The sequence below is a fragment of the Stenella coeruleoalba genome, assembly GCF_951394435.1.
Source record: "Stenella coeruleoalba genome assembly, chromosome: 2".
Taxonomy (NCBI): domain Eukaryota; kingdom Metazoa; phylum Chordata; class Mammalia; order Artiodactyla; family Delphinidae; genus Stenella; species Stenella coeruleoalba.
Genome location: NC_137147.1, coordinates 164,906,371 through 164,930,974, shown reverse-complemented (window position 1 = coordinate 164,930,974; position 24,604 = coordinate 164,906,371). Strand labels below are relative to the sequence as shown.

The 24,604-nt window shown below is 39.1% G+C and overlaps 1 protein-coding gene across 18 annotated transcripts in view; it reads right to left on the bottom strand.

Moving 5' to 3' along the window:
- PARD3 (par-3 family cell polarity regulator) overlaps window positions 1-24,604 on the bottom strand; it is a 637,508-nt gene that overhangs the window by 325,215 nt on the left and 287,689 nt on the right. For 15 of the 18 annotated variants that reach the window (XM_079913062.1, XM_079913076.1, XM_079913072.1 and 12 more), the window contains exon 5: window positions 5,597-5,728. The exons of the other annotated variants lie outside the window; for them this stretch is intronic. In XM_079913062.1, coding sequence (XP_079769188.1) covers window positions 5,597-5,728 — 132 coding nt within the window. The remainder of the gene's footprint in view (window positions 1-5,596; window positions 5,729-24,604) is intronic. 18 annotated transcript variants of the gene reach the window in all.

Below are 24,604 nucleotides of genomic sequence, written 5' to 3'. Positions count from 1 at the left end.
ATTTAGAAAAGGTTTTTAAGTACTTGGGGAAAGATGAGGATCTTGCCTGTGCAGGTGGATGGAAGAAAAACCAACCACGGAGAAAGGTGTGGGCCCACAGCATGACCCCTGACCCCGTCATTCATCACGCCAGGGTGAAATGGGCAAAACCTAGGAACACGAGGACTTACTGACTGACTTCCTCACTTTTCTAAACTATCCCCATATAAAATCTGGATACGCTTAAAAACGTTGCTTCACTACACTGTTTACTCACATCCAAAACAGGCTCTAATTTTTAAAATTTACTTCTGCTCTAGCTCCTCAAAACTTTGGCTTTAATCAAATTACAGTGAAATGTAAAAATGAAACACTTTCATAGTAACTTAACTTTTCCATGATTTGTGACTATACCCACTGTGTAGCACATGAATAGCAATCATAATGTATAAATATTTTCAAAAGTTTTAAAAGTATCAGGATAAGCAGACAGTGTTGGACTCTTCTCTTTTGAGAACAGGACCAATGATAAGCATTCAGTCCCTGGCATTATTTTATTACATAGGTTTTCTATTTAACCATCAGCTGTTTTCTAATTATAATCTCTAGGAGTCAACAAATACAAGCTGATGTAAAAACAGACCTATCCCTGGATTAGCCACATTCATTTCAGAAGGAATAAGTGATGAAAATTCAGAAATGTTCTGTCTGCATGAAAAAGCCTGGAGCAAAAGCATCGTGGCTGGAGACAGTGACAAAAGTGCACAAAAGAAGAAGGAAAAAGGCAGTTCAGTGCTTCTAAAACTCATGTCCTCACAGGCTCCAAAGGGGAGGGGACGGCCCATTCAATGTCAAACCTAAACCTCGTGATCACCACACATTTAAGGTCTTTCCCTGAGTCTGCCTCCCTCAGTATAATCTGCCAATTAGATGCAGTTTTTGCTTGATGGAAAGAATCTTAAAGCATGGACTTTTCTCTAAAGGTCAGGGCAGTCATCCCCTGTAACAGAGCGTAAGTGGTGGCTGGAATGTGCCTTCCACCTCCTAGCGTTTTCTGTTAATTGGCTTCAGGCCTGTTCACCCAGACAAGGTAGTGAAAATGGCAGGCTCCCAATTAGCTTAAATTTCCCTTAAGGTCCCTCTACATTCTGGTCCCAAATTCTCCCAATCATGTATTGTAAAGTTCCTGCCTCCTCTTCTGTGGAATTTATTAGTTGCAATAAACGGTGGGGATAGAAGAACAAAGGCAGCTTATGATCTATTTTCTGCCAATATTAAATTATACTCCATGCAGAGTCAAGGAAATGGTAATCGTTAAAAGGAATTCAGATTTCTTAAAGCATTGTCATACATCAAAACTGGGGAGGCTTCCCTGGTGACGCAGTGGTTAGGAATCCGCCTGCCAATGCAGGGGACACGGGTTCGAGCCCTGGTCCGGAAAGATCCCGAGTGCTGGAGCAACTAAGCCCGCGCGCCACAACTACTGAGCCTGTGTGCCACAACCACTGAAGCCCACGTGCCTAGAGCCCGTGCTCCGCAACAGGAGAAGCCACCGCAATGAGAAGCCCACACACTGCAACTAGAGAAAGACCACGCGCAGCAACGAAGACCCAACGCAGCCAAAAATAAATTAATTAATTACAAAAAAAGAAAAAAAACTGACGGCAGTTTGCTATGTTTTTTGTTTCTTGGGTCTCAGAGTCAAAATTTCGGAAGCAGGAGAACATTTTTAAGGCAACACGACAGAAACCCATTTAGTTTTCAAATCCTTTGTGCTTCCTCTGAGAGCTCCTAGGAGAAGGAAGTCAAGAGATTGAGGTAAGAAAAGGATGTCTCTGAAAGATGCTCAGTCCTCTACCTTCTGAGATGACCCTGACGTAGGATGCTGCTACAGGCAAATCTGAGCAAGGTGAGTCAGTCATGATTCTGGAATCATGTTGACTTTGACTCCAAGTGCTTCCTGGGTCAGAGTTCAGAGTTCAGATACACCACCTACCTTTAGAGACAGAGGTAAACTTACCAACACTCTAACAGAGGGAAGGAAGATTCAATCGTCCCCTTATCAATCCCAAAAGAGAAAGCACCTCAGCTTCCAGAGGTGCCTGCTAGCTCAGCACACACCCTCCTTTGTCCTTTTCATCCCTACTGTTTATTCCCACTGGCAAAGCTGATGTGGTCATAATTGCCTTCAAAAAACAGAGATAATGAGAAACAAGCACTCTAGTAGGAAATAGAGCAAAAACAAAACCACTGGAGGCATATACAATCTAGAACTCTCCTGACCTCTTCAGTCCAGATGGCATAACTAAAAGAAGACATCAGTTCCACTCCGGTGATCCCAAAGCATAAAGGCAAGGGCTGATTTTTTTTTTTAACCATATGAAATATTCTTTTATCTACATGATGCCACTCCTTTACTATATTTTTAATGGCAAAAAAAAACCAACAAAAACACACAGAAGAGACATCAGGCCATTAAAGTCAAATGACTCATGGGAACAGTTAAATGAATAAATCCACAATTAAATGAGAATGGCTGGACTAGATTTCCAGTGTATCCAGCATAACCTATTTGTACTCTTCTGCCCAAACAATTGTGCTTACTTTTGGCCAAAGTTTTAACATGGGTTTTGTTTTGTTTTTGCTGTTCCTGTCCAGTTAAATAGACTTCAGGCTAGTTAATTATCCTGCTGATGGTAAATCATTAAATTTAAGGAATGGATCGGCATTTCTTAAACTGAAGCCAAGGAAGAAGATGACTGCAGGCTCAGGAGTCAATAAGCTAATGTCATTTACAGTGACTACACATATTAAGTAAGCACTTTTTTTTTTCTTTTTTAACTTTCTTATCATGGAACAAATACTTCAAATAACTTCAACAAAAGCCAATCAAGGCTTAGTTTTGGGGAAAAAAAAAGTTGTTTGTGTCTCAATGCATCCCTTTTGCTTAAAAAGAAACCCCAAAATTACAAAGAAAATTTATACTACTTCCTTAAAAACAGGCCTACAACCGCAATGGTAAGACAAAGTTATATATATATATATATATATATATATATATATATTTTTTTTTTTTTTTTTTTTTTTTTTTTTTTTTTTTTTTGCGGTACGCGGGCCTCTCACTGTTGTGGCCTCTCCCGTTGCAGAGCACAGGCTCCGGACGCGCAGGCTCAGCGGCCATGGCTCAGGGGCCCAGCTGCTCCGCGGCATGTGGGATCCTCCCGGACCGGGGCACGAACCCATGTCCCCTGCATCGGCAGGCGGACTCTCAACCACTGCGCCACCAGGGAAGCCCAAAGTTATATTTTCAGAAATAATTAAATGTATCATATTTTAGAAACTCTGGGCTGCCAATTTTTTTCTCCTAATCTTGCAATAAAAATGGTCAGATTCAGCATCTTTAGCTTGAATGGAGCCCTGACTGTGTTTAGTGATGAGCAATTGTGTTTCAGGGAAGGTAAACCCCCATTTCCACCCCCAGCACCAGGAGGTCAAACGCAGTCTAAACCAACACAGGTACTTGTACTGCCTTTGATTTCAAAACGGGTAGGCAAGTCATGAGATTCTGGACAACAAAACACAAAGGGCATCTGGTGGGCGGGGGAAGGGGGAGGCGACAGGAAAAGCTTATCTGCTTTCAAATGGGCCACAGTGAAGAGAAGGGCCCGGCCCCCTACCTCTGCAAGGATGTGATGGTCTGGACCCAGCAGGAAAGGACTAGCCAAGCCTGCGGGGCTCCGGGAGAAGCTGGGGAACCTTGACCCTCAGGAAGACCACTGGGCCAGAAACGAACCCCTACCCTCGCTTCCCCCTGGCTTCTTGTTAAAGGAGCAAGGAGTAGTTCCTTATCATGCAACCTAGATGTTCTGTATTAGCACACGATGCTTTTCCAACAAATATACTAAGACACACTGAATTTGTCTGGGTACCGGGCATGAAGCTAAGCCCTCAGCAGGTATTATATCACCAATGAGGCCAGCTCTATGATTACCACATCCGCTATGTCCACTGTGTGAATAAACCGAGGGGCAGACAAGGCGAGCAAGTGCCCAAACCCCACACGTGGTGAAGAGCCGATAGCAGCCAGTCTGACCCCAGGCCCGAGGTGAACTATCTCAATCCTAAAAAGTTACTTCAAAGCGATAATTTTCTCAAAACAATACAGATTTTAAACTAATTAGTGTTACTATTTCATTATCACTGGGTTTTCACTTGTTTTTCCTACGTAGAACTTCCATGGTTTTTAAACTATTTAAAATCATTTCCAGGGACTTCCCTGGCAGTCCACTGGTTAAGACTTCGCCTTCCAGTGCAGGAGGTGCGGGTTTGATCCCTGGCCAGGAAGCTGGGGTCCTACATGCCTTGCAGCCAAAAAACCAAAACATAAAACAGAAGCAATATTGTAACAAATTCAATAATGACTTTAAAAATGGTCCACATCAAAAAATATATATTAAAATTATTTCCAGCACACAAAGTTTTATACTCCTTACTATAGGATAAAGATCATTCCGTCACAGGTATCAAAGGCAAACTGTCCTTTTTTATTGTTTCATAATCAAACACCCCACATACACAGAGCTATTTTAGGAGGTTTATGCTGTAAAACATAGACTGAGATGAATTCAGCAAAATACTTAGGGTTTCTTTCCACTGATATCATTAATCTAAATTGAAAAACAGCTATTCCAGTATCTAGGCAACCGAATTATCAATAATTTTAGAAATTATTGAAACTGATACACAACAAAACATTCTGTCACCGAGTACTCACCTAGTTTGTGATCCATATGAACTTTTTAAAGAATATAGATGACGAAGGAACCAAATAAGTGCATTTTTAATATCAAAACTAATAAAACTACAAAGAAACCACTGGCGTTCCCACTACAGAGAAACACTGTGACTAACAATAAACAATTAACACTTTAAAAAAACAACACTGCAAGAACTTTTTATACATCAAAACTTACCAGATAAATTCTTAGTCTTCATACCAACAGTTTTGTTGCAAACAGTCCTCTTCCCAAGCCACTATGTATACCGAGTGGTAACAATTCTGATTTCATGAATTGGAGGTGACTGCCCCACAGAGTGAACTAAGCTACTCTGAAAACGTAGACACCTACAACAGGTCCTTGACATTTATGAAAGGACAAGTCCCCAGACCTGACAAGACAGTCTAAATGCTGAAACAACACTACAGCTTATATTTTTCCCATAAAGTGAAGTCAGGGATAACAGAAAATTTATTTTGCCTCTTCAGATCCTTTGACGTAATTGCCTCTCAGTCGAGAGGAGAGCCCATGGGTGGTCTTGAAAGTCTACCTATAAACCACATTATTCACACCAAATATCTGTGCCTCACAGCCTAACAAGCTCTACGGTGGTGATACTTGAGAACCTACAGCACCTGCTTATGAGAAATCTTTGATCAGGAACCACCACCGAAATAGTCTACATTTATGTTATGCACACTCTGATACGGAGCCTGGTCCTTAACTGCAGTCTGGCAGAATCACTTATCTCCAGTCATCACTGTGATGGAGGGCAACGTCTGGGGGATGGGCTAGGAAGTTACACCACCGACGCATGTAGAAGGATTCGTTTGTGTTACCTGTTCTTGCTTCTCCAGCCACTTGTCCACCATTGGGTGACTGGCACTCAGAGATGAGCGAGCATTGTCTCTCTGAAATTGGTTAGACCAGTTACTAGTGTCCCGTGGGAGGCTTCTGTAGTTTTCATCTTTCTATTCAAAAAGAAACAAAAAGGTGTCTTGTAAAAAACCAGATCTTGCAAATTAATGATGCACCTGGTTTTTCAAAAGTAGCAGAAAAATGATTCTACATATTTAAAATGTTTTTCCCATGTCTATACCAAAAAGCTGACTGAGGACATTCCCTCCAGGTTAGACCTCAGAAATGCAGTCACCTGCCTGGGATAAGGGAGTCTGAGGGCTGTAGCCACACACACAGGCCCACAATAGACAGAAGAACACACTCTGCCCTCCTCTCGGATACACATCCCCAAGCCAAGGACATGCACCAGAAAATGGAAAATACTTCTATACCAGCCTTTAATCATCACTCAATCACGGCATTTTCTCTTTTCTTCTTCCTTCCGATCTTAGAATAATACTGTGAGATATTTTCTATAATTCACCAAAAATGTTTAAAACAGGGAAGACAAATGAATTTGCTCTTTATTTAGATCCTCGCAGTTCTGTGACTTTGGGCAAGAGACTGAAGACTCTGGGTTCTTCTGTTGCCTCCCTCACAAGCTAGTTGTAAACATTAATTCAAATATCAAGTAGAGAAAAAAATTAGTCTATCCCAATACATGGTACATAAGAGACACATAGTGGTTCACCCCGACATGCTTATGACGAGTGATGTCCTTACATAAAAACCTAGTCAACTGATAAATATTTATTTAATACACCCCAGAGCAACCAAGGTATCTCTTTCAAATAATAATTTATAACAACTTGCTTTGGCTTTAGAGCTGCAAAACTTAATTTCAATGTTCTGAAAAGAAATGAGAAGGCTAGGATAAGGTAGGAAAGTCGAACATTTTAGTTTAATAACTAAATCCAAATATCTCCTACAAGAATAAATTTAAAATGTTAACCTCACTTTAACCCACTTACATCAGTGCCCACTTTAAGTACCCAAATGTTTTCCTTAAAAACTTTGCCAAGGGTAGCGTGGTTGTAAATATCATCATATACATGATTGATCCTTATTCTTTATTACTTAAACCACATGAGCAGTCAGCACACACATAGAAACAAAAAAGTGTAATATAATAGATTTGCATTGTATAGACCTTAGCAATAGACCAGGATACTGCTTTCTGTTTCATCAGAGAATAAAACTTAAAAATGAATTGATTGGGCTTCCTTGGTGGCACAGTGGTTGAGAATCCGCCTGCCGATGCAGGGGACATGGGTTCGTGCCCCGGTCCGGGAAGATCCCACATGCCACAGAGTGGCTGGGCCCATGAGCCATGGCCTCTGAGCCTGTGCTCCTCAACGGGAGAGGCCACAACAGTGAGAGGCCCGCGTACCAAAAAAAAAAAGAATTGATTTTCCTGGACCTATGCCAATGCTGTGACATATGAAAAAGAATTTTTTAACCTATAAAGATTTACCAGTATACTTCTGGCATGAAACTTTGTAATTTTTTAAAAATCAAACTACAGAAAATAAACTTTAAAAACTCGATAGGAGAATTAACCATTAGCAGCAAGTACTTTTTACTAGTAAAACTCTGTACCTTTTTGGTCACTATGGCTCAAGAAAGCTGTGATAGGGGCTTCCCTGGTGGCACAGTGGTTAAGAATCCATCTGCCAATGCAGGGGACACAGGTTCGAGCCCTGGTCCGGGAAGATCCCACACGTCACAAAGCAACTAAGACCGTGCGCCACAACTACTGAGCCTGCGCTCTAGAGCCCACAAGCCACAACTACTGAAGCCCGTGTGCCTAGAGCCCGTGCTCCACAAGAGAAGCCACCGCAATGAGAAGCCCACGCACCACAACGAAGAGCAGCCCCTGCTCGCCGCAACTAGAGAAAGCCTGCGCGCAGCAATGAAGACCCAACACAGCCAAAAAGAAATAAAATGAATAAAGTTATTAAAAAAAAAAAAGAAAGAAAGAAAGCTGTGATGGGGCATAACCACAAGTAAAAGGAAGATGCTGGTAAGATTAGGCTGCTGCTCCACACCCCGGGATGAGGTAGTGACCTTGCTTACAGGAACGTGGAAATGGTGAACTAAGCAGAGGACATAGACAAAGTCGAAAGAAAAGAATGAAGCAAATGAAGAAACTAAAGTTCACTGTATCTCAAAATACTAAGAGCCCTTCCTTAAAACTTGAGCATAGTAACTTCAGAACAAAGCGAAACTATCTGTTTCACATGGTTGTCCCTAAACTTACTGACCAGAAATTCAAATAAATCATAAGGGGCAGATAAACTTATTAATGACAGAACCTTAAACGTCCACGAAGAGAGAAAGGATTGGAAGTGTGGCGAAACACAAGCACAGTTTTTACGTCAAGGATCGTGCAGGGTCCTACCATTGGCTAGGGACCTGGTTTTTCTATTCTTTACCCACCATTAGAGGTGATTATTATACCAACTCTTTACTTTGAAAATGAATAATCAAACAGAAAGCATTAAAAATCTATCCTGCCTTTTTAGTAGGAACTGTATTTCAGAGAAACCAATAGTGCCAGTCAAAGGGGAAAGCTTGTCTTTTCAGGAAAATGCCGAGGTATGGAAGTAGAACAATTAATAGTATTAGAAAAATCACCGTTTTCAACTCCTAATGAAATCATTCATTCAGGCAAAGATAATCAGTGGATGCTAAAACCATTAGGTGAAAAGTTGATAATGAACCAGATGTATGCATAGTGACAAAATACCACTTGCAAAGGGAAAAATATATCTTTAAAGTAAAGAGACCAGAGGCCACAAAACTCTCTTTTCCTGATGTCTAGAATTCAAAAAGCTCCTGGTACTTCCTTTTGATTCCTTTTGAATCTCCATCATTATTCATCTTCCCTTAAATGGCCCCTGCGGGCTCTTACTATGGACCACTCACTACCGTCTCCCTGAACAAGCTCAAAAAGGTACAAGTGCAAAACCTCCTCTCTGACAACTTCTACCCACAGGTCACCAACACTAAACTGATTTTCTGAATTCATGATCTAAATTTCCAACAGGATGTCCCAAAGGTATGTACCTAATCTCCACAGTCTCGTTAATCCAAAGCTCATGGCCAAGATCTTACCCTTCGGCCATCACCCTAGTTCAGGATCGACGTGCCTCTCTTCTGAACCATTACAGCAGCCTTCTAGTTGGAGGCTGGCTCAAACCTTCTCTCCAACAATGCTCCACAGAGAATTCTTCTAAAATGCCCATTAGGTCACGTCACACCTGGAACAAACATGAGGACCCGTGGTGTCACAGGAATCCTCACCTCCGTCAGGATTTTCCTGAGCCCAGACTCCCAGCAATATTTCTTCTGTGAAAATACTCACTGCTCTTCAAGGTCCAGTTCCCAAGCTGCCTTCCCTAAGAAGCATTTCCCGACTCTCAACAGAACAGATAATGTCATGCTTTCTGAACTACTAAATTCCGATTTTACTCCTAATTATAGTTCTAACTTATAATTTAGTTAATTTTTAAGATTGCTATTTCCATGATCACACTGACACCTAGGCAGAAGATCGCCAGTCACCTTTAAGCTCTAGCACTTAGCTCAGTCCTGCACCTACGTGGACGGCTTTTTCTGGAGTACTTACTATGCTTCCTACTTTCACAAGGTTTCAAAATCCCAGAATTTTAAAGGAACATTTCTATCTGTTGTTTTAAAAATCAAATCAATAAGGAAATGCTTTAATCAGGTATCACAACAAACTTCAGTGGAAATGCACTTTCACTGAAATACAATGACTGTACTTTTAAATTTATACAGAAAGATGTATACCACTGTTAGACGCCTATTTCAATCTAATGTCACACCTACAGTATACAGTGTCTGTGGGAAAATGTGATTATTTCCAATTGCATCTAAAAAGTACTGTGGCATTTCTCTGTGTCAATTATGACATGTAATTCATGCAGCAGGCCACCACAAAGTAATCATATTAAGGCAGATAGGGCTAAAAAAAAATCAAAAGATCTGTCCTTTTGAACTCCATCTGAAAAATTCTACAATTTTATATTCGTAGAATCAACGTTGAGTATTTAATTGGTAAGAAAAATAAAACATACCCCCATAACAAAAAAAATTCTAATTCAATGTTGATATAATAAAGTCAATAATAAATGCATATATTAATTGATTTATGATGTATGAAAAGTCCAGTTACTGTCACCTTAGTCATTACCAGGTAAGTGAAGAATTTCTAAAATATATTACTAATCATTATGCAACGTATCTGTTATTTTTGTCGACAGCACCATGCAGGTGCTACTAGGATTTCAGCAATGTTCGTCCTCAAAATCCTGTCTGAAGTTTGGATCAAGTGCACACACAGAGTATAGTCCTATAAAGCTGTGATTAGTATCTGTGATGTGAGCACATCCATAAACCTAATAACATACAATGTATTTTCTACTTACATTGTATTTTCTACAATATATGCATGGATAGTCACTGTTTTCAACTGAAATGGATACAATGCATTCTATTTTCAATTTGAAAATACTTTTTCCAGTGTAAATGATTTTAAAATTATGGTACTTTTAACTATGTCTATGCAAGACTACATTTTTCATGGACCAAACTATAGTCAACTACAAAAAAGTCAAAATGTTTGTTAAATGTATTTGCAAAACTATTTCATAACCTGAAGAAAAAAATAAACCAACAAATGTTTTCGTCATTGATATTTTCACAAGTTAGAGTTGAATTTATAATAAATTGGAGAATGGGATTTTAAATCTATTTTATTCTATGATCAAATTAATGTCTCCATTCTGTATACTGGCAAACTTTAAAAAGAAAGAAAGAAATCTTTTTCTTTAGACTTATAAAAATCTAGCAGTAGGACCAATATAGAAAACTCTAAAAATTACTGAATTTGCTAACAATAAAAAATCATTAAAGCTACTACTTTACATCTAAAAGATTATATAAGAAAAATACCATAATGAATTACTCTCCTTTTTTTAAAATTATAACTTTAATCCTCTCCTTAAGAGACTGGCCCAAACATCCACTCAAGCTTTTGCACTGGGTGGAAAACTTTTCCTCTTGCCAGAAAAAAAACAGATGCTCCTTGCTGTGAGCAGGCATTTTCCTTATCATCTAAATGTACTGCCACATCATCAGGTGTCAAAAAGCCACCCAGGCTGAGAAATGCATATTAATTTGCTGCTCCAGGGTAGCCAGAGCTTGGTTATGGAGTAAATCTCTTCCAGGGTAGGGAAAGTGACTGTCCTTTCTGCCCCCTCCCTGAGCCAATAAAAAGAAATAACACAGAACCCACCCAAGGCCTTGGGATAGAGGCTTATTCCTGGCATAGTAAGCTGCAGCTCCAAGGTTTTATCTCTCAGAAACAGCTATTTAGCTGATGGTCAGATTTCCTGGCAAACCTACATCCCTACTGCAGAAATACAGGAATATTTCATAAACGTCATAGAAGTAATGGATATTTTTCTATTAGCAGAGGAAACCCAACTATATTTGCACGTTATCTCAATGTAAAAATTCCAAACATCTTTTAAAAAATCACTAGGAATTGTGCCATATTTTGAAACACCAAACACCCGATGCAGATAGATGTCATTTTTGCACCCTCTATGCAACCTATGGTTTCGAATATTCCTATGTGGTTTTAAGGTTTTAAATTTACAATATTTTTCAACTCTGCAATTGTGGTCAAAGAGAATTCAATCTTCCGCTTTATCATTTCCACAAGAAAAGACAGACAAAAAACAAAGGAAAACCATTTTCAGGATGTCTAACCTGAAATTATGAGGCTGAAGTGAAATGAGTAATTATGGCTTAGGACAATTTTTTTTTTTTAATTGCAGGAAGCTTGCTAAAATCTTCAGTAGTCATATTGTCAATTCAGTGTGGCAGCCCCATTCCTGCCCCTGGGCCAGAGTTTGTCTTTTGTGTCTCCTGACAGCTATACCAGAGTATGCCCTTGGAAGCAATGCCAAGGCTAAAGCTTAAAGATAACAACCATAAAACGGTCTGTAAACAGGATTGTTGTCAATGTACTTTTCTGACCTTCAAACCACCCTCTAGATATAAATAAGAATTGGGGGGAGGGGGGAGATAAATAAATAAATTCACACACACACACACACACACACACACACACACACACACACACACACACAGGTTCAATAGCCAACTTGTAAATGAAGTCAGAAAGTTTGGCAGTCCCTATCAGTTTAAACCAATTGCACACCTATTAAGGCATTTCTCAAAGTAAGGAAACACAGGATTTTATTCCAAACACAATAATTATCATCACTTATCTTAGGCACATGGCTATTTTCAACTGTAATGAACTAAAAAGCACTATTCGAAATACATGGTGACCAGTATCCTGCATGCAATGCCTAACGTTGTTGATCAGAGGTCAAACAACCGGTTCCATATTAGCGGTAATTCCTGTCCCTAAAGTACTGGTACCTGTATGTATACATCTTACTTTCGTTTTTGATAATTGCCTTCTTCCACATTCTTAATCATTATTAATGAGAGGGGTGGAGGAGATAAAGAAAATAATGTGTGTTTAAAATTGGTTCCTACAAACATACGGACACCAAGGGGGGAAAGTGGCAGGGGGCTGGTGGTGGGATGAATTGTGAGACTGGGATTGACATGTATACACTAACGTGTATGAAACAAATAATTAATAAGAACTGCTGTATAAAAAATAAAATAAAATAAAATTTGTTCCTACTTCTGAGCAGAACTATGACAGGACAAAGAGGATTCGAACATTCATAGATTTTTTTTTTTTTTTTTTTTTTTTTTTGCTGTACGCGGGACTCTCACTGTTGTGGCCTCTCCCATTGCAGAGCACAGGCTCCGGACGTGCAGGCTCAGCGGCCATGGCTCACGGGCCCAGCCGCTCCGCGGCATGTGGGATCTTCCCGGACTGGGGCACGAACCCGTGTCCCCTGCCTCGGCAGGCGGACTCTCAACCACTGTGCCACCAAGGAAGCCCCATAGATTTTTTGTCAAAACAAAATTCTGTCTAATAGTAGACTATATATCTATCATTTATTTATCTATAAATATCTATAAATGATAGATATATAGTCTAGTAAAATGCGGTAGAATTTGCAACAAGAGACACTGATTACACACATTTTAAGTTGTTTAAAATTAAAAAACAAAAGGGTCAAAGTCCAAAGATTTTGAATGCCAAAACATTTACCACAGCACCTCTTTAGCTCAAATTTCATAAGTAATAAATATTTTATTTTTAACTATTTTAATTTTCTTTTTAAACCGAGTTTATGTTTTGAACAGAAATTAGTAAAAAAAAGAAAAACAAAACAAAAGTTGAAAAACATTAATTTAGCCAAGCAAATTTTTTTATTACTGTATAAAGTAAAATCTCCTAGCGTGCACATCAAATTTTCTTAGTTTTCTTTTTCCTTTGAAATGTTAAAGGTACCATACACAGTTCTCAAAACTCATTCTGGCCTTAAAAATTCTGAACTATAACTCATGCCTTTTCCAGCATGTATCATAAGTACATGCTCAATAGCTTCTAGATCATAAAATTACATTTAGATCAGTGGGACACTCAAAAATGTTAAATACACCAAAAAAAAAAAATCATGTTGGAACTCTCCAATATGGAAGAACACATTTGAGAACTAAAATTAATTTTGCAAATAAGTTTCCTGTTGCACAGCAAATGCTTCAGGTTGACATGTTCACAAAACCAGAAGCTTGACATTATAGGTTTATCTCACAACTTACAACTGACCTTGTTAACAGTCTTGATATCAGGTAAGAAAAATAACCCCTGGAACAGATACGCATCAGGCTATAACATAAAGAATCTGGCATAAAAGGGGTTGGTCAAATCTCACATGGAGGTACACCAACTTATGAAGGCCATGGTGTTTCCAGAGGTGACCATCAGAGCACAAAGGTCTCTGAAGCTACCAGACCTGCTTGTGGAGCAGACCAGGAAATCCACGAAGGAAAAGATCAGCAAAACTGAGCCTCATTCAGGCTCCTTATTGGAACCAATTTCCCCAGTTGTTCCTAACCCACCTCAACAGTTCAGAATGCCATGAAAAACTTTAGATACAGAATTTTAAAAGCTGGAAGGAAAAAGCTAGAGAACAGCCAGCTGAAGCTCTCACTGTCTAAAAAAAGAAACGGGGACTCAGAGAAGTTATGACAAATGCTCTATGGAGATTAGGATGACTAACCAGATCCCACAGTTATACCTCCCCACTTCAATGCCCAATTTCTGAGTGATGACATTTCCAAGTTCTCATTCTCCACCTAAGCAGGAAGCGCAGTTTACCTGGGTATAACTGGGTATAACTTCTGATATCCAGCCGTTCCTATATAATGACCCCCTCCCATGGGAAAGTATCTCCCAAGTTCTTGCTTGTCAAGTAGGACAAAGCCATTACACAATCTTGAATCACAACTTCTATTTATGTTACAGATGGTTGGTTCATTGATAAATACTACATAGTCTTAGGAATAATCAAGCGTAAAATGTTTGTTTTAAAATTGTCTTAGGGACTTCTCTGGTGGTGCAGTGGTTAAGAATCCCCCTGCCAATGCAGGGGACATAGGTTCGAGCCCTGGTCCAGGAAGATCCCACATGCCACGGAGCAACTAAGCCCATGCACCACAACTACTAAGCCTGCACTCTACAGCCTGCGAGCCACAACTACTGAGCCTGCATGCTGCAACTACTGAAGCCTGTGCACCTAGAGCCCATGCTCCGCAACAAGAGAAGCCACCGCAATGAGAAGCCCGAGAGCACTGCAAGGAACAGGAGCCCGCGCTCACCGCAATTAGAGAAAGCCCGCGCACAGCAACGAAGACCCAACTCAGCCAAATATAAAAAAATAAATAAATAAATTTATAAAATTATTTTAAATACAATGATCTCTTGTCTGATATAACTGGGATTATCTCCTTTATCTTATGAAAACACGCATAAGGGGTGAGGAGAAGGTAGATGGGGAGGAAGTGTAATCTTTTTTCAAGTTACAAAGACGTTATCTCCACCTGTGTTCTGAGGAACTAAGGAAAAGAGCTAAAAGAGAAGCAGCAAAAACAGCAGCTCCCGTTTTATTTCTTTCACAGAATTTCACAAAAACCACCACGGTCACTTAGTTGTTCTACAGCCACCTACACCCCACGGTCAGCAGGGTCGGGACCCCCACTTCTGACCTTACTCCTTCCACCAAGGGCAAGTGCAGGAGAAAAACACAGGATACCAAGGCTGCGAGTCAGATGCCATTCATTTTCCGCAACAACAATAGAGAATGTGAGCGGCGCTTGCTCGACTCCACGAAACCAACTGGAATCTGACACAATTTTCCAACATTTTAGAAAGTGCTACCCGCTTCTTATTTTGAAGGTACAAAATACCCATCTACATTTCATTTTCTTTCAAAGACACATAACTCCAAATGTTCATATCTCAAAACTAAAATTGTAAATAACGATCGCATCTGGCATCAGGAGCGAACTGCACAAGAGAGGGAGGGAACAGATGCGAGGAGGTGAGGGAGAGAGAGTAAAACACTTAGTCGCCTGATTCCAAAAGATCTGCCGTCTTACATCTTATCCAAGTGTGCAAGATGAATCTTTTATGCTTACCTATCTAAATATTTTACCTTAACTTTAAAGCAATATATATATATATTCAAAGAAATTGCTAAAATTTGAAAACATTTTTACCTTAATCTTAAAGCAATATATATCCAAAGAAATCACTACAATTGGCACCATATATAATTAATGTGGCAATGTAAATATTAGCAGCTCCTTACATTTTTCCGTTTACAAACATAACTTCAATGGACTGGGTGGGTCAGCAGAACAATTGAGTCATTCCTGTGAAAAGTTCTCGGGTACCATCTACAATTTAGTTTCTGTAAAGTTCTCCCCTTAATTGTGAAATGGCCTCCTCAGGTAAACCACTTCCACAGATACATTTTTGAAAAATGTAGAAGATCATTTTTATCTCCTCTAAAACTTTCCGTTAAGCAATTAAAATAGGAATCTAAGAATAGTCAGCACTAATCAGCAGTAAGGAATAAAGTTTATTAATTATTAAAACTGGCATCATTTTTAAAACTTCACCAAGTCTATATTATATCTTAACATCTTAGGCGTGAGTAAAAATATGCTAGCTTCATTAATATCACTACTAAAAATCGGACTTTGTTAACTGATCTCCATTTCTTTCCCTTTTTGGGGGGAAACTTTTGTCTTTGTTTTCTCTAATCCTTGTAATTGATATTATTGTTGTTAGTGTTATTGAGAAATAATATATTCAGCCCTCTTCTTGATATCTTACGTGCATTGCTCAAAACAGCTTAACAACAGCAAAGTAAATAATGATATAATTGGGTTATAACCCAAAAACCAAAAGAAGTTATCTATGAGCCTCCACCTCCACAAGAGAAGCAATTAGAATAAAGAAATTAATGGCTCAGACTTCTGAAGAATTAAGTCCTTCTCTCCAAACCCCATCAGCAGAAAAAGCATGTTCTCTGAGAAGAATATTAATTTTCAAGGAAACTGCTTTAGTCCTCAAATTATAACTGAAAATTATAATTTTAGAAAATGTGATTCTGGGAAATTTCGGAGTGATTGCTGTTGACCCCACACACACACCTTAAAAAAAAATCTTAACCATCTGAATAAAGTGAAAAAGAAACAGCTGACGCAGGAGGTCGTCAAGATAAAAACTGAAGACAAAGTGGGAGCTCCCAGTCCTGAAGATGCAGCGTGTCTAAAGCTGACGCATTTCTCAAACTCAGGCTTGTAGCAGTAAAGGGGGCCAACCTTAAACCAATATTTAACAAAATCAGTTGAACTTTTAACAGAGCTCATTTTCAAAGCAAAAAACACATTTCAGGGAACAAACAGGTATGTCAGGAGGCTCATGGAGCCCAGTGGCTGAATCCTCGTTCCATAATTCTCATTATTGGTGCATTAACTGGCATCCAGTTCTCGGCACAAAATGTGAGTGGTACAACTTACATTGTACCTTCTTGTTTTGGAAAAAGGTTAGATTTACAGAAAAGATGGTACAGAGAGCTCCTGCATACTCTTTACCCAACTTTCTCCAACGCTGACATCTTCCATAACTTTGGTTTACCTGTGAAAATGAAGACATTAACATCGGTACGACACTGTTAACCGAACTACAGACTTATCTGCAAGTCATCAGTTTTTTCCACTAACATCCCTGTTTCGCGGCAGGATCCCGAACTGCATTTAGCTATCGTGTCTCCGCAGACTCCTCTGATCTGAGACTGTTTCTCAGTCTTCCCTGGTATTTTGCGACCATGACATTCTTTAAGAACGGTGGTCAGGTATTGTGTAGAACGTCCCTCAATTTTGGTTTGTCTGAAGGCTCCTCATGATTAAACCGGAGTCAAGAGTTTTGGGGAAAATTCCACTGAGGTCCCATCTTATTACACTACATCAGGGGCTCATACCATCACCATGAATTATCACTAGTGATAACTAACCTTGACCACTGGGTTCAGGTCAGTTCACCACAGTTCCCCACTATAGAGTTAATGTTTTTCTCATTCCATCCTCTATTCTTTGGAAACAAATTACTAAAGGCAGCCAATCCTAGAGGAGGGGAATTAAGCTACACCTTCTGGAGAGGGAAGTGTAACATATATTATTTGGAATTCTCCTGTGAGGAAATTTGGACCTTTTCCCCATTTTATTTTTTATTCAATCACTTATTAGTATCACCGTAGTCTCGTGGATATTTATTCTGGTCTTTCGATTCAAATCCAATTATATCATTATTTACTTTGTTGTTGTTAAGCTGTTTTGAACAACACACATAAAATATCAGGAAGAGGGCTGAGTATATAATTTTGCAATAACAATGATAAAAATATCAATCACAAGGATTGGAAAACACAAAGACAAAAGTTCCCCCAAAAAGGGGGAAAGAAATGGAGATCAGTTACCAAAATCAGATTATTAGTAGTGATATTAATGACGCTAGCGTATTTTCACTCAAGACTAAGGTGTGAAGATATAATATGATATAATAATAATAAGATATAATAATTTAAAAATTATTTTGGTTTTAATAATAAATGCTGGTTATTCTTATATTCCTATTTTAATTGCTTAAGAGAAAGTTTTAGAGGTGATAGAAATGAGAAGGTTGTTATGAAATATTTTACAGTTTAAAATATTCAACTAAATGAACACTGGGCAATATATGAAGTCAGTGTAAGTATGTTGGAAAGTGGGTAGCATACTTAAGAGCACAGAATATGAAACAGGACAATTGAGATTCATAACACAACTTTATCGTTCAGCAGTTGGTTTAATTCTTAGGTGAATTATTTAAACTCTCTCGGGTTCTACCTCCTCACCAATAAACTGGGAATGGCCACACTACTTACACTTCAAAAGGTGATTAAATGAGATATAACACAGCCAGCAAGAAGCAAGTACTCAGATCAACTTGGCTATCATTACACGAAAATACCAAAACCTCAGAAACAGTACAGTTTGGAGATGGGACAGATGGAAACCATTTTTATCCCCACCCTGTAAAAAACATTGCCCCAAAGGCAGTGCAGCCCATGATGGCAACTAGAACACATGCAAATTAAAACAGAGCTGCCCCAGCAGCTGGAAAGCAAACACCAGGTACCTCAGTCCCAGCACCTCACTAGGCTCTTCTCTTTAATAACGGGACATGACTTCATGACCCAAAGTAGGTATATTTATAAGCTAAAGTATTAAAAATTAAAAATAGACACCAACTTAGAAAGATGAAATGAGGCCAAAATATTTTTCAGTGTCTAAAGAATACGTGAATTTTTGTTCAATATAATTTAATCAGTGCCGGTTCCTGGTCTCCTCTCCCAAATCAAGAAAAACGGGTGTAATATCTTCACTTCCCTCTGTGTGATGTGTAACTTCGAGGCTGCTCAGCAAGGATTCTGACATTGCTTCGGATTCATATTCCTGGAATGGTTTGTGAACTCTAAAAATACCACACCCAGGCTTAAACATTTTCTCAATAGCACTTCAGGATTTCATAACTTGGAACACAAATTATAATATTTAAAGTATGTGAAGGGGGATTATATTCCTAAATGTGGCACAGAAATAGATGAGTCTCAGTTATTAACAGCTCAGGCTAGGGCAGCTTGGCACTTGAGGTTAGCCTATTTTAAAAATGAGTAGAACCATCACTTACTGAACAAAAATGCAGTGCATTCAAATTGAGATCTTTTAATATGCAAAACAGAAGGGTGAAATTTATAGTTTTAGAGGCCTTTTACGAGAAGTACAAATGTTGTAGCCGGATAGCCTAAGACCTGGGTCTCAGCTGGATTTCCCTTGAAGCAAATACCCCAGAAAATTAAACACAGCTATAGGGCTCTCACAAAGGAAACGTAGTTTTAAAAAACTTCTTAGTCCATCCTTTGAGGTTTTAGATGCTTATTGTAACTAGCTGGAAGCTATGGTTGGCCCATAAAAAACCAAAAGATAGACACCTTTTTTTTAATAGCAAGCTGGTCAAATGGACTAATTCAAAAATAAAAAATTTACCACTCTGACTCACCTTCTACATTAGAAAGAAAAAATGAGAAGAAGCAGACCAAGAAGCCAAAGGTTTGAGAAGAGGATGAGAAAGCAAAAAATAGGTAAATTTAGAAGATCACTTTATTTACTTATTTTTTAATGTCTGTACATAATTTACTTGATCAAGATTATAAGCTTTGGGCTTCCCTGGTGGCGCAGCGGTTGAGAGTCTGCCTGCCAGTGCAGGGGACACGGGTTCGTGCCCCGGTCCAGGAAGATCCCACATGCCGCGGAGCGGCTGGTCCCGTGAGCCATGGCCGCTGAGCCTGCGCGTCCGGAGCCTGTGCTCCGCAACGGGAGAGGCCACAACAGTGAGAGGCCTGCATACCGCAAAAAAAAAAAAAAAAAAAAAAAAAAGATTATAAGCTTTTACAAAGGTTCTGCATAAAAAGAAAAGTTCTCAATTCTTTTTAAATTCTAAAGAGAGGGCTTTCCTGGTGGCGCAGTGGTTGAGAGTCCGCCTGCCGATACAGGGAACGCGGGTTCGTGCCCCGGTCCGGGAAGATCCCACATGCCGCAGAGCGGCTGGGCCCGTGAGCCATGGCTGCTGAGCCTGCGCGTCCGGAGCCTGTGCTCCGCAACGGGAGAGGCCACAACAGTGAGAGGCCCACATACCGCAAAAAAAAAAAAAATCTAAAGAGAGCAAATATCCATTTCTTTTTTTTTTAAATTGAGGCATAGCTGATTTACAGTGTTGTGTTAGTTTCAGGTGTACAGCAAAGTAATTCAGTTATATATATATAATATATATAGAATATCATTTTACTATGAATGAACAAACGAATGAATGAATGAGCCAGTAAGCAGCTATTTTAAAGAGCCACGTGGAACACGATTCAAATGTCATTGCTATTGTATTGTCTGTGTATCAACTGCAAAAGTTTTCTCGCTCTCAGTAAAACAGGGAGCAGACATTTTCTGGAGGCTTCTTGTGCCTGATTGGTGACCCTAATGCTGGGAATTCAGTGTCCTGACTTTACATATCTAAATGCACTTGAACTAAGATTGGAGGGGAGGTGGGATGTGCCAAGTAACAGTAAACAGAAACAGTGCTTTTATCATAGCTTCTACCCAGAAAAATATTTCCTGTTCTAGTCTTGTATTGCTAACATAGGATCCAATATCTCAGTGGGGTGTTGTAATACTTTAAAAAAAAACTAAAATTAATAGCTTTTCATTTAAAAATTTGGGCTAAGTGTGAAAAGAAGTGAAGTGTCACAAAACCAAATACGCTAAATGTTCCAGATCCTATTCTAAGATAGAAAAAATAGCCCAAAACAAAAACATATCAAAATAACGATTATATTCCTATTTGCCATCTCTTGACAGACAAAGATACCTTCCGCTTCCCGCTGGACCCAAGTTCTTTAAAAAAGACTGTGCCCCGGAATCAACAGAGAAGCTTTAAAGAAAAACACACAAACGTCCTGAACTGGGTAAATGAATCTATTGGTGTAAGTTTGTTTCATCTTTTAAAAGTCCACAGGTAATTCTGATACACAGTCAAATGGAACTATTAAACTATTCAGTAAGACAGTAAGTTCTGGAACTCAGAAACAGTACCAGTTGCTTCTTGGTGCTCTGCATCCTACCCCTCACCCCCCCGCCCACCCCATCTAGGACTTCTCACAGAGCTCTTTATACATCATAAGTACTTTTCACTTTATTATTCATGAATTTATGGGAAGCAATTTTCAATAGCTTTAAAAATGTTTGTTTCCTTGGTCAAATAAATCTACTTAAGGAATCTACTCTAAGAAAATAATCAGAGATGTCAACATAAATTGGTATATAAGGATATTCTCTGAAGAGTACTTGTAAAGGTTACTTATAAGAGCAAAATAAGAAAAAAAAAGCTAAAGTATAAATATGTTAAGCAATAAGAAAAATCACCAAATAAAGTTAATAAACAACTCCAAAAAATCATTACATAATAGAACCTTGTGCAAAGTATCGATATTTACAAGACAAAGGAAAATGCTCTCAGTATAACATAGATTAGGGAAAAAGGCAGGAAATTAAACTGTACTGATTGGATGACTCCCCATTGGTATCAAGGACAGCCACCATCTGTGTAGAGCTATACTATGCTCCACAGAAGTCCTCAAATTCATACACCAAATGTCAACGCTCATCAAGACCCCAAATTACCTATCTGCTTCTTTATATTTTTCATTTCTTTAGAAAATGCAAAGAGCAAGAAATACTATTATCGGGGAAAAAAAAAACTGTTTGGGGACTCAAAACATACCACAAGAAAGATTTGTAAAAATCATTTTCTAAAGTTAGAAGGAAGATCTCACATTGCTTTGAATGTAATGGAAAGAGAGGTGACAAAGACATAATTAAGACAGCACCTCTTCCAAGAGTTTGCATGCATCAGGGGTATTGGAAAGATATCAAATGTGACAAGCAACTAAATCAAACAGAAATAATAAACCCAGAGGGTCAGAAACATCCAGAGATGTTCTTAAACATCTCTTTAAGAAATGGGAAAAAAAAATTTTTTTAACCTAATGATGCCAAGGAAATATGTTCTCTTACCACTTTCCTCCCCTTCCCTGATCAGGTAAGAATCTCCCTTGGAAACTAGTCAAAATATGAGTTTATGCTAATTCTACCCATGTTAATTGGGGGGCAACATAACTTAGAAAAACAACACCTCTTATTATTTACGGGAAGGAACAACAGCTTACAACCACTGCCCAACGAACAGAACAGAGACCTGATTCCTAAAACCTCATGGCAGACTGATTCTGATAAGTGCCTCATTACAGTGGAATGAATCAAACCCTGTCCACATCCTTGGTGGCCTCTTCATTCACAGGGACATGGACCTAGTAAGGATGGCTAAAGAGCCGGCAGAACGACTTGAGAATTCACACTGACTGAAATACTCTTTCCCAAGATGAAGTATTAATATGCACACACAAAATCTCAAATGAAAATACATCTTCTAGCAAGATACTTTCCACACCAATTGTGAGCAAAATGGTCTCTAAGAGTTGAAAAGGGCAGTCAGCCACAAAGAGCTGGGTAACAGGAATAAGCCAATGTTCCAAAGAACCCTGAAAAAGAGCCAAGATTCTCATCCCCTCTATGCCTCATTGCCAGATAAAACTATGACAGAATTTAAGAAATCCAGAAGCCCATGAAACCCTTGGTCTCTTCGAGCCTTCACCTGGCTTAGCAGCATCAAAATCTGTGAACTTTGCCCTCTAAACTTGACAGTGGGATGAAACAGTATTACTGTTTTAACTGGGAGGACTCCACCTCTCATCTGTGGTTTTGAACCACAAGGGAAAGTTCAACGTGACTGTGTTCTCACACACGACAAAGGAACTGCCTGGTTCAGAAATAAGAGATTTTAACTGATTGGTGACATTACACTAAAACTGTTTTGCTTATTTAACTTGGAAGAATAGAAGCTACTTACGTATGCAGATGAGTTATACAAGAACACCAACCTATTTTGACCATTAGAGATCAATGAATCACAGGACTGTGAACCTTTAACTAACTGATTTCCGTGTTTTTATACAGAAAACCTAAACCTCTACATGCTGATAAGAATTTATAACATCTTGAAATTGCCCAGCATAGGTAAACTCTCATGGACGCAACAGAAGTAAATAAATTTAATACTGATAAGCAAGTATGCTTTCCTCCAAGCATCCTTTCTTAATATTGAAGACATTGGAAGTTGTTTTATAACTGAAAATAAGACAGACTAAAATACAAACAGCTTAAAAATCTAGACTAGGAAACTTAGTAAATAGGTATTTGAAAAGTAAAGCCAAAGATAATTCAAAAGACAAATTCATTACACATTACCTTTTATGTGTGTCGTACGTGAATACGATTTCATCGAGAGATATGTGTGTGAATCAAGGTCTCTGCCATGGGAAAGTGTAGGCATCTGGCTACGTTAAATACCACTCTCAATAGGGAAAAAGCTTGTTGGGTAAAGTAACCATTTTTAAAACAAAATTATATTCAAGTTTGTCTTACAGTGCTGATATTTATAATGTGAAAAAACATAGTATAAATGTCCAACAATAAGAGAATGATAAAGTATACTCTACCCTGGAATACTTTGTGTTCATTAAAAATATTTTCTAACAAAACTCACACCAGGGGAAATCCCTATGAGATGAAAAAACTGTAGAAATAATCAGGATGCAAATATGTAGACAAAGAATGACTCCGACTGTGTGTGTGTGTGTGTGTGTGTGTGTGTGTGTTTGCGTGTTCACTTATATCTTAGTACTGGTTGTTGATGAGTTTGGAATTATGGATAATGTAATTTTGTTCTATTCTACTAGTTGCCCAATTTTTTACAATGATAGACACATGTTATTTAAAAAAGAACGAATGAGGGACTTCCCTGGCTATCCAGTGATTACGACTCCATGCTTCCACTGCAGGGGGCGCAGGTTCAATCTCTGGTTGAGGAACTAAGATCCCACATGCCAAATGGCACGGCCAAAAAATAAAACAAAATAAAAGAGAATGGCAGCGAGGTGGACATGGTTAACTGGCCATAAGCATCTCCATCCTCTCCAGGCAGCTTCCCTGGGCTGCAGAGCCTGGAAGGCTAAAGTCCATTTCCCAGACACCCCTAGACATAAGGATCTGGAGCAAACTGCATTCTGCCCATTTGGATTCAACAGCCTGAGATTTTAATGATAATTGTGAAATAGGGGATTTTCTTGGGCTGTTATTAGTGGCAAGCCGTGGAGATGACGGCGTTTTCTAGGGTGTTCCTGGGTTCAGGCCCAGCTCCACAGGTGACAGGCGGCAAGGTGAGCACAGGTGGAGACAGTGCTAACGTCTACTGGGCCAATGCAGGCAGCAGGACGCCAGGTCCTGCACCTCTGCCCCCTCCCCGGGCCAGCTAGACACACTGTACTGCATTGTCCAGAAAGCCCTGGGGGCCCAGCCTATGGTCTGCTCTTCTAGCCCTTCCAATAATTTTCTGAAAAACAAATTCTCAACATTAAGTCCTTTTATGTTGAAAATAGCTCCTGTGGTTGCTGTAACTGAAGCTGATTCATACAGCCAAGATGTTGAATGAGTTAAAAAGAAAACTTTGATTACCTGACTCCTGACCCCCTATCCTTCAACTAAGCAAAAACCTTTTTTTAAAGTAATAAATTTTTTTAAACTACCAACTTGACTTGTTATATATTTGTGAATATCCATGGAAATCAGGTCTATTCCGACTACAAATTAAAGGTCACGAGGCCTATTCAGAAACCAGATTCTTTGAATAGAATCTACTGCAT